The sequence below is a fragment of the Pseudorasbora parva genome, chromosome 10 (assembly GCF_024679245.1).
Source record: "Pseudorasbora parva isolate DD20220531a chromosome 10, ASM2467924v1, whole genome shotgun sequence".
Taxonomy (NCBI): Eukaryota; Metazoa; Chordata; class Actinopteri; order Cypriniformes; family Gobionidae; genus Pseudorasbora; species Pseudorasbora parva.
The window spans coordinates 24,622,453-24,637,115 of record NC_090181.1 but is presented as its reverse complement, the minus strand read 5'-3'; the positions used below and the strand labels follow the sequence as shown (position 1 = coordinate 24,637,115).

Sequence of the window (14,663 nt, the reverse complement as noted above, 5' to 3'; positions counted from 1 at the left end):
GTCACTCAGCTCCTGTATCCAATAACAAAAATCCATTTTGAGTTCAATAAATGAATACTTTTATTCAGCTCTAATTAAGGAACCAAAACAAAAAACATAAAATTTGGCAGTCAACCAATCATGAATTCAAATAGAGCGGCCTATGCGAAAGTGACAATGACGCATCCGACGAGAGGGAAATGCCCACGCTCAGTTGTCATCACATGTAAGTCGCAAGGCAATGCGCTCCCATTAGCTGTTGGATCGCAGGATGTGTTAGCGCTGTGTGTTTTGAAACCAGTGAAAATTGCATGTTAGTGTTAAAAAAGGGTTTTATTTGATTAAACACCTTGTTCTTAAAATGGTCACATCTGAGATAGTAATTGTTATCATCAACTTACTGATTACATAGGTTATTGTAACCATGTGGGCACGTTTAATATATTTGGCAAAAAGCTTCTCAAACACATAAAACATTATCTATATACACTGTGTTTTGAATAAAGAAAACGCTGTACTTATTCAAACAACTAGTATTTACCCGTTTTATTCATCTTTTTCTGCAATCAAACAGAGACCGTCTCCAAAATGCATGCAGGACTTCATTCACGATTGAGGCCGGCGTGTGAGGTTTTGCAGAGCAGTTTGAGGATCCATTCAAGTTATGAGGTTTAGTCACTCTTAGTATAAAGTTCATTTCAAGCTCTGGTATAGGCAAAAACGGTTATGTCACAGAAGGAATGCATGAACAGAAATGTTAAAAAACTGATTATGCTCGGATTGAACTGATTTTTTTTTTCTTCTTCGTTTTGAGGCCCTGGGAAGGATTCATTAAATTGATCAAAAGTACCCATAAAGACTTGCACAACTGTTTTCAGCCGTGAGTGATAATAATAACCCTGGTGAAAAATAAATATACACATTTTATTTAAAAACTACATTTATTTTAAGCTAAATATCCTACAAATACATTTATATTTATGTACTCAGTATAAATACCCTGCAATTGTACTTTTAGTGTACTAAATTGGTATACTTAAAAAAAGGAACACTCCACTTTTTTTGAAAATAGGCTTAGTTTCCAAGTCCCTTAGAGTTAAAGAGTTGAGTTTTACCGTTTTTGAATCCATTCAGCCGATCTCTGTATCTGGCGGTATAACTTTTAGCATAGCTTAGCATACATCATTGAATCGGAATAGACCATTTGCATCATGCTCAAAAAAGACCTAATACTTTCAATATTTTTCCTATTTAAAACTTAACTCTTCTGTAGTTACATTGTGTACTAAGACCAACGGAAAATTAAAAGTTGTAATTTTTTTTATATACCGATATAGCTAGGAACAATTTTCTGTGCAATATCACTGGGCCGCTTCACCCATGGTACGGCAGGAAAATGCCCTGATTATTACGCAGGAATGAGAGAATAGTTCCTATCCATATCGGTCTAAAAATCTTAACTTTTAATTTTCCGTTGAGAAGAGTCAAGTTTTAAATAGGAAAAATATTATCTTTAAAAAAAAAAAAAAGTCTTTGGTCCTTTTTGAGAGTGATGCTAATGGTCTAATCCGATTCAATTATGTATGCTAAGATATGCTAAAAGTGCTACTGCCAGATACGGAGATCGGCTGAATGGATTCAAAAACGGTAAAACTCAACTCTTTAACTTTAAGGGACTTGGAAAATAAGCCTATTTTCAAAAAAAGTGGAGTGTTCCTTTAAAGTCTGCTAAATTGGAAATTGGAAAAAAGTCATTTTGTATTTTATGCACTCTAGTTATCCATTAATAGTGCTGAGGTCCAACTGAAGCTATACTTAAGTATATATGATTGTTCTAAAGTGGAACTATTGCAAGTATACTTTAGGTGCACTTTAAATATCTTGCATTTAAATTATACACTGAAATACTTTAAATTGTAATAATATTACTGTATTTTTGATTTAATCAAATTAATGCAGCCTTGGTGAGCATAGGTGACTTTCAAAAACATTAAAACAGTAAACAATAGAGTGAATGTCAAAATAATGTGAATTGACTCGGTTGAACATAAAATTCTGTATGATGACGTTACTAAGACATACCTTAAGAGCCTGCTCCTTAAAAAAGGCCAGCGCATAAGCAAAAATATCCAGAGCTTTCACCTTTTTCCCATTTGCAGCATGTAAATCTGTATCGATGGACAGATTCTGAGAAAGAGAAAATTAAAGAAAAAAGAAAAAGCATAACATTTAATCAAAACACATTTGTACTTCAACAGACTTATATCATTCACAATGAGGGAAATATACTGTCTAACAGTTTGGAGACTTAATTTAGATTTAATAAACTAGACAACTCATTAACAGCATTTCTTCAGCATCTCAAAGCTTTGATAGTTTCACCTGTTAAAAGTTTTTTGCATTTCTTGTTAAGTTATGCAGTAAGCCAGTATTTTATGAAGATATCCCTGCAGTATCAGGCAGAAGACCATGTCCTCATTTATGATCTATAATTCCCTCAATGCATATTTGCGTTGGCATGCCAAGTCAACGCTGTAAAAAAATCAATACTGTAAGACTTTGTCCTTACTGCAGTGGTGTGTAGTTTCATTTTAAACTTCTCCAGGTAAAGCCATTGCTTAGACTCGGTGGGATCCAGGTCGTGGTAAAAATCTCGAGCTGCATATCCAAAACTGTGGAACTTCTTGTCTGGGGTCAGTAGAATGGTGGTGGGCGTCTTCTGATTGGACACACCTGGGTCTCCACCCTCCCAGCGCCTAGCAAAAAAAGGGAAATCAACCAATGGGAGAGTGAATTTTACAGAGATCGGATGGGAAATAATGACATTGGCCAGAAGTTCACCTAATTAGCATTTCACCTCTTCTCCTAATTAGGGGAGAACGGACCTAAGATGACCTACAATATCACTCAACCCAATCATGCATCATACAGATGATTATCCATCCTCTATTTCCATATCAAGGCAGTCATAAAACCTGCTCAAGCATCATACAGAGACAGAGGGGTTTAAAATATTCATGGGCTTTTACTTCCAAGACGAAGGACCTCAGTGCAAAACAGACTGTCTGAACTGACAGAGAGAGAATTGCATATGGCAAATACACAATAGAGAACTGACTACACGCACCCTATTATAAAGAAGTGATTTCATAGATCCACTAAAACTACATTGGGGCCAATTGGTAAAAAGGTCATCTGTTCGCTGCTTTGTTTGATATGATGTTATACAAAGCATTTCATTTATAGGTCTAAATAATTTTTTGGGGCACTATATAATCAAACTTGGAATTATGGAATTACTTGGAATTCCAAAAATGGAATTATTGGCATAATTGTAATAGTCCATAAGGTTTCAGCTCATCAGAGCTAATAGTATGGGTCTCTGTAAACAAACTAAAAAATGACTCCGGGATTCTGTGCAATCAGGCCAGGCTTTAAGTCGATCCTTTCATCTCCTATTATCCAACTCAAAGCAGCTGTCTTCTTGACTATAAACAGATTTAGTAAATGAGTTTTGTGAGCTTTTACAAGGCAAGCAGAGTTTACGTAAAGATTTAGGGACTAGACTATCAGTCCAACCCAAATAATCTCAGAGGCCTTGGGCTATTTGTGCTTGTAAATCTGTAGCAGCAGTCACAACACAATTCAAACTAGATTGAAGGAAGGCGCTGGTCTTTCAAAAGAAGAGCAGTCTCAATTTAACTCATTCCCTTTCTCCTCCTCATCTACCACTCTGCTGTGTTTTCCACATTTGACAGTCAAGATCTTATATGAATACTATAGCCATGGACAACAGAATGCCAAGAGCCCTTGTCAGACAAAGCTTAATATATCTGTACATGTAATGGCCTTCATGTTTCAATGCAAAGCAGCATCTTCACATGTTTTCATGCCTCCTTTTAAGCTTGTATTAAAACAATCTTTTAATCATGTGTGAATATATTGTGAGAACACCCTCTACAGCTGTACTTGTGCTGTTTAACAAATAGAATCCCATTTCTAACATTTTTATAATAAGTCTGATGCCTAAAATGAAACCCACATGCCCGTTTCGGCGGGAAACACGTGGCTAACTTTGCCCAGCAGGTACTCCGGAGAGCTGACCTTAGAGTCAAAGGTCACATGACCAATAGGTCAGGTCAGGGCAACAGAGCAGCTGTGGGGTTTACCTACATATACAACACACATACACACACACACACAAATGTTACGTAGTTTAGACTATTATACACACAGTGGCACTGTATATATCTAATGAGTTTTAATGGGGTATCTAAGTGCCCAAAGAGAAAGACACCTGTAAATTGGACTTCTAATGGAGGGACAATCATATTAATGTCTGCAAAAGAAATAGACTACACATACAGTGGCACACTATTGAGTCATTTTTTTGTAAACATATAATTTACTCAAAAATGTACTGAAGGATAGGAAATACTTTTTTTAAAAAGTACTTTCTACATAAAATGATGTTACTCCAGCAAAATATATATAAAATATAGTAATTTAGATAACTACTTGTATATTAATTTATTATTTTATATGATTTATATTTAATTATACAATTATATAAATAAGTAGTAATATATAAACTTTAAAATGAAAAAAAACCTTACTTTTTTTTAACTACAGTTTCCACAACATATTTACATAAATGCAAAACTGTCAATAGATTCCTTTTAGGAATCTCATTTGAGCTTTTCTTTCACATGTACACCCCCACACTCACTCTCTCGCTCAGCCCCTTTTGTCTCACCTCATAGTGTGAATGCACTCTGGCTCTTTAGTGAAGGCATATGCGTAGCCACTGGAGGTGGTGCCAAAGTCGATAGCCACCACCACCACAAAGTGGTGCCTCGTAGGCTCATTCTCTTCTGAGTCCTTCTATAGAAAGAAAAAATGGAAAAGAAGCAGAAGAAAACAGAAATGTGAAAAGAGGTAGAGAGATACTGTCAAGTATATGTCAAACATTAAATTATTTCACGTAATTGCAGCTCAGGGTAAATAAGACAATCCATTAAGGCCACATTTGCACACTGGACATTTCCTTTCATGTAAAGGGTGACGTCATGCTGATAATAAAAAGCTGAGCTCACCAGTACATGTGTGGGGGAAAGTGGCGTGATGCCTGGGTCGCCCATACTCTTGGCTGGAGATGGAGTAGCCATTGCATCTGAAAAGTGAAAGAGAGAAGAAAGAATCAACAAAAGAAAGACAGATTACATTCGAATCAAACATTCAAACTACAAATACAAGCCTAGTCATGTTAATAATTTAGTGCAATGTTGGGGTTATACAGATAATGATAATATTAATAAAGATAAAATGTTTTAATGATATTTGTTTGCCGTTATATAATTAACAATTTTGTTACTGTGGTTGACAGTTGAGAAACACAGTAAATCTATTTTAAGGTGGGATTTAAAAAATGTCTGCAAAATTTTGTGAGCAAAACCTGTTAAATGTCTATTATTAATAGTGTAGCGATTTATGATGCCCAGCTCACACCAGTCATTTTCAAACCAAGAAAGAGTTCTGTTGCTCAATCCGCGAATCCACATTACCAACTTAAAATCATTACAAAATCTTTCAACCTCACGAACGATTGGGATTTATTATTGCCAAACAATAGTTAATGTGACTGCACCTTTATTCTAAGTACAGTAGGCTCTCGATTTTAATGTTTTTTTCTGAACACACGGATATTTCTCTTTTATATTGTGTCATTTGGACATTTTAGAAAATGGGGCAAAATACCGCAATTCTTGAAGATAACCAAAACCTTTTTTCTTTTGTTTTCTCTATGAACTATAGTTCCCAACTTCACATAGTACATTTTTGTAAGTGAACACCTCACCAGTGCCTATTGAACTTCGAAAACACTCTCAAAATCCTTTTAAATGGCATTCAGAATATCAGGAAGCACTCCAAGGCTCAGTTTCATGGTCACAGACCAGGACTAAATACCACCATCAATGGCAATTCTTCACTAGAAATTATTTTCAGTGGGAATGAGACTTAAAAGCCTCTATTAATGTTCAGTGAATTCGCCTGAAAGACCATTCATTTGGCCATACTTTTTTATAACATCGCTTATGTCTAACATTTTACATTATTTGGTGATAAAATCATCAAATCCTTTAAGAGCTTTAGACCACTACAGCAACAGCTGCTCCCCTCCACACTGACATTTGAATCGAATTAGAGGTTGTATTTGTCCATTCCCGCCGTCCTCATTAGCCGGGCCTAATAGCTTTGCTAAAACACTCGGATGCTGAGCACCCTGAACACTAAACGAGTGCCCGGGTTCCTCTCTCCACGGGACGCCATGTTTTTCAGAGCGTTCATCCTTTTTTCCCGCCTTTACCCCATACTGAGAGACAGAGTGAACAAAATAAGCATGGTGCTCTTCAGCGAGTAATTACAGGTTGAGTGACTGGCTACCTGCAGCTCACACTTCATTTCAACCACTCACCACATGCACCAGCTCCAGCTACCAAGATTGATTTTAAAATGGGACAATGGAACGTCAAAATCAATACTGAAGGAGTAAAATGATTGTCTATAATGATAAATGCCTATAAGTGAAGTGTTATTCAGAAACACACACTTGACCGTCTTTTTATACTTTTCTGCGAATGAATTTGCGGGTTAAAAGAACTTAAGTTTGTTTACATGGCAACACAGCTCACTGTACGGGGACTTCATTATAACACATTAAAGTTGCGTGAGGGTAATTACACAGCGTCAATGGCGACCGTTTCCCTGGTGGCTGATTGAGAGCTACTTGATTAGGGCTGTGATTGTGTTTTGTATGTGTGTGTGTGTATTACATGTCTTTTCAATAAAGCTCTTTCAGTCACAATAGACAATCCAAACATGATGTGTGGGAACTCTGGAAAGCAGAAAATGGGCATAAACAGTGGGAAATTACTTGCATTATGAACAGAGTGCGAAACGGACCAATTCCTTTGATTTTCCTGCTGCTTTAAAGACTTATTTACACATAAGCATGACAATGAATTTATCTACATACTGGCCTGACCTGAACAGATGTACCTTGAATTGTTGTCAACAAGAGAAAAAAAAGTAAATCAATTCTTTTACTCAGGATTGGCTGACATAATGTGCTGTTTTAACACAAAACCTACACAATAAATAAAATAAAAGTGTTTTCACTTCAAGTTCCTGGCCATTTAGGTGCATTATTATTGATCAAAATTTTAAATGTTGAATGCAGGTTTTTGAAAAAGTTCAAATCAACTCACATCTAAACTAAAAGTTTCTGAAAACACAGAAAAGGACTCTTTCAATGAGGTGATCACATATACTAGAACCGCTACATACGCGTTCATTCAAGCAGCAGCAACAGCAAAAAAAAAAAAACCTAAATGAGAGAGGGGATAGAGAGATGGTGAGAAAAAATATAGAGTATCCTGATTTCAACCCTCCTCTTGTCCACATGAGAAAGGGAGTGAATAAATGGGGTGTTCAAACTCCGTTCTGGAATGTTATACAAAATTGTGACAGGAAGCAGGAGGAGTCAGAGGTCATACCTCCTCTGTGGAATTACAAATTCAGAAGAATTCCAAGCAGCCCAGTACACAGAAATAATAGAGTTCGGAAACATATGGACCACTGTCATGCATAGACAACAGTGGTCTTAGGTCTGGAATCTATTATCTATGAAATATGCAACATACAGTGATACAGTTGAGTCAAAGTGAAGAGTGGGAATCGGAGATCTGAGATCATTTTAAATATGAATAAACGGTTGTATAATCAACTCAAAGTATCAGTGAAAAATGTTTGTATTTTTTTTATTTATTATTATAGGGCTTTTTCTGCCATTCTCAATCCTCTCTCCCCCCACCCCACCTCACTGGGGAACTTTTACTTACTTTGAGGTCACATGCCTCATTTCCCCAGACAAAAGTGAATTAGAAAGAGAAAATAAAAATCAATGCTAGACTGTTCTCTTTTATCAAATGGCTTTCCAAACACTGAAATGCAGGACTAATGTTTGGACAGGGTTCGTGGCACTATTATTTTCTTACTCAAGGCAAAATTCCGGAATGAAGCAGAGCAAAGGGAATTTGGCAAGATTGGAAAACACAAAAACAACAGGATATAGTTGCTAAATTAATTGTAATATTATAAAGTAAAATTATATTCCCCAAATTGATTCCTAATCATAACTTCAGTAAACGTCACATCATCTTAAGAAAAACTCTTCATGGCTTTATGTTGAGAGTTTATGTTTATCAAATCCAGTAATTGTTTGGGAATCGAAAATCAATTCTAATTCTGGAATCTGATATACTTCATGGGACATTTCACCCAAAAATGAAAATTCTTTCATCATTTACTCACCCTTAAGTTGTTCCAAACCTGTACACATTTCTTTCTTCTACTCAACACAATGGAAGATATTTTGAGGAATGTTGGTAACCAGACAGATTTCTGGCCCCATTAACTACCATAGTAGGGGGAAAAAATGAATATCTGCTTGGTTCCAAATATCTTCCTTAGCCGAACAAAGAAATTATACAGGTTTGAAACAATTTAAGCCTATCACTTTAAGTCTAGTTTATCAGGCCTAGTCGTTATTTAGGTTGCTAATTTATGTTCATGGTATTCAGCTGCAACAGAATGTTATGCAAAAAAACACAGAATATTTATATTTGATATCTAAATGTTTGACTTTTTTTTTTACCATGTTGGAATCAAAACTAGGAATCGATGAGAATCAGAATCAACATCGCTAAAACTCAAATGATACCCAACCTTGGTACATGTATTTTGAACTTCCAAAGAGAGAAACAGCTTCCAGTGCCTTCAATCTAATGATTTTATTCCATGGCTAACATACACAGACAGAGACATCTGTAAAATATTACAACTCTGGATAACACTACAGTTTTGATCCATTATGAATTAGAATTTACAGTTTAAATCAAATCTCAACATGTCTGAGACAAATGGCTGCTTACTCTGTAACTTTTGGTCTGAAAGTTTTCCAAAAATAATAAGCAAATGCAGAGATACAGAAAAGCGAATCCATCATGATGTCAAATTGAGAATTCCCTGGTAAGTGAAACCAGATCAGGAAAAGGGCAAATGTAAAGTGTATGCATATCTCAAGTTAAAAAACAAGTGGGTTTTTTTTATCAATAGAAGTTTCCAGTGAATTCTGTGTGAACTAGTTTGCAGCTGATTTTTAAGGTCTGAAAGCTAAACACACTGAGCTCAGTTATATACTCTCAAGCCGCACACAGCTAGTCGAGACAAGCTGGCTCAAAGAGAGGCCATTGACAGGGCAGGACTGCTCCAGTTCATGTGTATGTGAAGGTCCATTCAGAGACGCAGCACTATAAATGCCAAAAACCCAGCCGGCCGGTCATCTCGCTCAAACTAACTGTGTCCAGCTGGCCCCATTCACTCACAAACACGCACCCATGGATATACACACAAATAAACACATTCATACACAAACACTCGTCCCACACACAGTGGGTGAGAGAAGCCACGTAACAGCTGCGACTGCTGCAATCTTATTAGTCCCTGTCAGTAGGGATTCTAGTGATTGTTGACAATGATTTAAATGGATGAAACTTATTGATGGTTGATTAAGCAAGGCCATCATTAGACTGCATAGTTTTGAGGTGTGTGTGCAGCAGACAGATGAGGAAAAAAGAAGCAAGCATGTCGTAGTTACATATTCTAAATGTATTGATGTCTTCAAGTCAAGCAATGGATTAGGTAGACTAGCCATTTATTTTGAAACATAATTAACCAAGGTCCAAAAACCCTTCCAAACAAGTAATTTTTCATATAGGGCTGAGCCGATAAACAATATCATATCGAATCACGATAACATTTATGAAAGTGAAACTAACCTGTGGCCTGTTGCACAAAGCTGGTTTCAGTTGTTAAAGCCCCACTTGGCTACTTTTGCTCTCGGGGTCCCCCTACAGTTTGGAAAAAATAATGTCCTCAACTACTGTCGTAAGCTCAGTCATCCTACAACAGGGGATGCCATCGCGCGTGCATTTGTTGACATGACAACCCTGATAGCCCTGAACTAGTGATGCGCGGTTCGTCTCATAACCCGCGGACCCCGTATGTCTATTTAATGGTCGCGGGTGCGCGGCGTGTTGTAAAAATATATAACTGTTACAGTGGTGCGGTGCGGGCCAAATAACTTCATAAAAGCGTCCCGCGGGTCGGTGCAGCACTAACAGTTCCCCTGAACAGTTCTTCTGGCGGCGCGTGTGAAATGTCTTCATCCCAGGTAACGTTACTGTCAGTGGCATATGTTTCAGCATGTCATATGAATATAATTTCATGGGTTTTATTTTTTTCAAACGACAAATAATCACGATGCTCACGTTTACAAGCTAGCGTCATTATAGTAGTCTATTGGTTACCGTTTTACAGAATCTATATGATACTTCAGTTCAATGTTTGAGTGGTAGCTCACCGTAACAAGCATGACAGCATCGGTCGGGCACGCCTCCTTCAGCTCACGCCGACGAGCAAACCCTGGTCACATTTTGATCCTCGTCCTGCCTTTAATCCCATCATTTTTTCATTTCCTCTTATTGCTTTCCTCCAACAAAACCTTTTCTTTCTTATTTGTCTCTGCTGCTTCGGACATGACTATATTATCCGACGAACAAAGTTGGGCTCGCACGTCCGAATGTAAGGAAGTGTGTGTGTTGGTGGAAGTGACGTATATGCCGTAAAGCAGTCGAATTTTGTAGTTCTTTTCTTTTTCTCGGGTTACTACCCGAAACCCGAAGTTTAAAAGTACGATTAAAAACGATACAGACCCCATCAGGCTATGGCAGACGTGTCATTCAACCTATTGTAAGTCGATTTATCATCACAAGAGTCTTAAAAAATATATTATGAAGGTTGAAAAGTTACCTAGTGCTGCTTTAAGTTCGAGATTAGTTTGAGCAAACTCTGTTTTTTCGGCCTCAAGAAGGTGGTTTGGTTTTTATTAGTGTTTATCACCATGGTAAATTACACTACACAGCTAACCTGCTTTGGAGCAGGTTTTATTCTGGGTTTGAGATCGCAAACCCAAACTGGACCAATCAGCTGCAAGTAAAAATGCAATAAAGCCACACCCCCTGTATCTCTCGTTCCAAATTAAAGAAGTTTATAATGAAAAAACTTTTGACATCAAATATAATATAGATTCCTCATTAGTGCTTGTGCAGATCGGCCAAATGAGGTATCTACATAATATACATCTATGATCGTGCCAGTTTGACCATACCAGATGAAAGTAATGACGGATGGGAACCACTAGATGAGATTTGTCTGGATATGAGGTAAAAAATCAAAACATAAATACTGTTCAGGTTCTTGCAGAAACCGATCGGTTCATGTCTTAAAGGGTTAGTTCATCCAAAAATGAAATTTATGTCATTAAAGACCTCCGTTCATCTTCAGAACACAGTTTAAGATATTTTATATTTAGTCCGAGAGTGTATCCAATTGTATGCACACTTTACTGTCCATGTCCAGAAAGGGAATAAAAACAAAGTCAAAGTAGTTCTTATGTGACATCAGTTAGTTAATTAGAATCTCTTGAAGCATCAAAAATACATTTTGGTCCAAAAATAACAAAAACTATGACTTTATTCAGCATTGTCTTCAAACCTCAAATAAAGATTCAAACGGTAATGAATCAGTGGATTGATTCATGATTCGGATCGCGTGTCAAACTGCTGAAATCACGTGACTGGCGATCCGAATCATGAATCATTACACTGATTCATGACCGTTTGAATCTTAATCTTTACATAGCCAACAACATTAGGCTGAGTCATTAATTTCATTTTTGGGTGAACTAACCGTTTAAGACATCGATGTGTCATCTAAGCATTTTTTTTTATTTTACTCTCATAGAGTTGTTACCCATTCACATGCATTATGACCGGCAGACTGAAACGGTTGGAATTAAAAAATCTTCTTTTGTGTTCTACTAAAGAAACAAAGACAACTATATTTTGGATTAACTGGGGGAAAGCAAATAAACATCCCATTTTCATTTTTGGGTGAACTATCCCTTTAAGCAGTTCTTGACCAATGAAAGTTGCGATAGAGTCCAGACCAATCTGCCTTCTGAACGTCTGGCTATGAGAGACTAGATGTTTAGTAACATGATGAACATGTCTGACAGTTTCAGACTTAGCCAGGCTGGATATGAAAGTATGCGTCTCTAAGATTTCCTCTCGTCTCATCATGCTGGAATGTAAAGTTTGAAGAAAAATTAGAGGGTTCGAAAGGAGCCGAAAACTCCCATTACATTACGAATACATAGAGCAGACGAGTGTTACAACATCTACAACTCAGTCCCCTCTAAACCTCAAGCTATAACTCATAAATAGCATTGCAAATGCTTTTTAGACAGTTTAGAGGCATGTGACGCACATCTCATCTCAACAGTCTCCTCCCAAATTAACGCCAGTGCCCCATTACCTCAGAGACATAATACTGAGAAGGAGCCAAAAGAGAGAAAGAATTGATTTTTGCAGTGCTGAATAGAGCTGTAACCAGCAGTAATCTAAACAACAGAGCAGCTTTCCTTTTGCAACCTTATACCAGAATAGTTGAGAGATCAGAGTCGCCAGTGAACTCAGCAAGATCCAGCAGCTGTGTCAGTCAAACGGAGCTGTGTAAGCTCTGTGGGATGATATGGCAAACCTGCCATCAGTTCACTGGTGGGTTCAAATGGAAGATATTATTCATTCATTTATTCATTCAGGATACACTCTAATCATGTCTGCCTGTGCCTGTTGCAAACTAATGAAATCAAGTTGTTTTGGATTCCACCCTGTCTGATATTGCGTTCACATTTTGTTAGTGAGGTTCATTTGAATAAATGTGAATGCTGCCAAGCTAACTTGTGCGGTTCAAATTAAATAACACAACATGGACCAAAGACCAAAAACGTGACATGATGTCACAAGACGAGACCCTAAAACGACAGAATGCCGAAGCATACTTTTCTCGTCATAGTCACGATGAACCACGTCTCCTCGCAGCAGATCTTCATTCGTGGTTGTGTGACAGAGGGATTCCTGCCGCTGTTCTGACTCCTTTACACATTTTAGAAGCTCTTTAAGAGTTCTCAACTGGTCAAAATACCATTATATGTATAGGCTACGCACATACAATGTTCGCATTTAGCCCAACACATCAGATGTGTCAGATGTTCTGTAAGTTCAGCCACAAAATATATGTAATAAAAGCCGACCAATCAGGTTGTGAACATATGCCTTTAGGTTCTGTGTTTAAATGCCAGTGTGCACGCTAAACGGACCAGGACTAAATGTTGTTTGGTTTTTTTTTTGGTCCAGACCAAACAAACCGATCTACAAATGTGAAACCCTAAATAGATCAAAATTGACAGTGCAGATATTTATTTTATAAATCTTATTATTACTATAATTAAATATTATAATTCAAATATTTAGTTTTTTTTTAATTATGCTTTTTTAAACATGACAGTATGGAATGTTTCTTGAGCACCAAATCAAGAAAGTAATGGCTGTTAAAATTTCAGATTTGCCATCACAGGAATAAGTTGCATTGTAAAATACAATCAAATAAAAAAAAGTTTAAATTGTAGTATTTCACAATAGTACTGTTTTAGCAGTTTTTTTTATTTATGATCAAATAAAGCAGCCTCTGTGAGACATCTTTCAAAAAAATCTAACCGTAACTATTTATTATCTGCACGTCAGATGGAATTTTGTTAATAAAAGAAAGAACACTTCCTAAGATCAAATGTAACGTGCTAAACTGAGAAAATGAGGGATTCCTTGAACTGAAAGAAGATGTATCGCCTAGTGTACCCTGGGAGAACGCATACGGTTTAGATCTAAACTGTCAGAGGTGCACAGAATCCTGTAGAACAATAAAGAAAGTCTTTTGAAAGAGCGGAAGACACCCAAAAGTTGAAAGTCCTGGTATTTGTATGTGCATTTGTGTGCTTGTTGTGTCTCCATAAGGAAATTCTAAAAATGACCTCTTGGAGTTACAATAGTCTTCCTTCCTGTGCATCTGGTTTTGGACAGCCTGATTACAGCTGCTACACAAAGCGTAAAGAAAACCTCTCAAACTCAAACTATCACAAATGACACCCTCCTCAGTAAATGGCAAATCAGCGACTTTCAAAAGACACTTCCTTGAAAAACATTTATTTATTCAAGTTCTATCATCTGTGACATTCTGTCGATCAGCACGAAAATCATTTTGATTAATTTGAAAGTATAGCCACAAGACAAAGTGAAAAAGTATACATATTAACAAATTGCTTACTAATCTTTTTGGTGTGAAGTAATTCAATCTTTCGACTCATTGTCATAATCATACAGATCCAAATCTGTATGACATTAAAAAAAGATATTTTGAGAAAGTCAATGCTAACCAAAACTGTCTGGTAACCAACATTGTAGCAACTCATAATTTAATAATAGCACATAACTGTAATAAAATGTAATAAAATCTTGAGCTCATACTGTATTACATTATAAACTCACCCAAAAAATGCAATATTGTCATTATTGTAATAACTTAAACATAGAACATAACTTAAACATAGAAACATAAAAAAATAGTACATTTAGTAAAAAAATTTAAATCGAAATCCAGTCTTAAAG

General features: G+C 36.7%; 1 protein-coding gene across 3 annotated transcripts in view; it reads right to left on the bottom strand.

Annotated features, from left to right (window-relative positions):
* hspa12a (heat shock protein 12A) overlaps positions 1 to 14,663 on the bottom strand; it is a 54,471-nt gene that overhangs the window by 23,492 nt on the left and 16,316 nt on the right. For all 3 annotated transcript variants that reach the window (XM_067455639.1, XM_067455641.1, XM_067455640.1), the window contains exons 2-6: positions 5,076 to 5,152; positions 4,736 to 4,863; positions 2,549 to 2,735; positions 2,062 to 2,166; positions 1 to 12 (exon numbers count right to left, since the gene is read on the bottom strand). The exon at positions 1 to 12 is cut by the window's left edge and continues 105 nt beyond it. In XM_067455639.1, coding sequence (XP_067311740.1) covers positions 1 to 12; positions 2,062 to 2,166; positions 2,549 to 2,735; positions 4,736 to 4,863; positions 5,076 to 5,152 — 509 coding nt within the window. The remainder of the gene's footprint in view (positions 13 to 2,061; positions 2,167 to 2,548; positions 2,736 to 4,735; positions 4,864 to 5,075; positions 5,153 to 14,663) is intronic.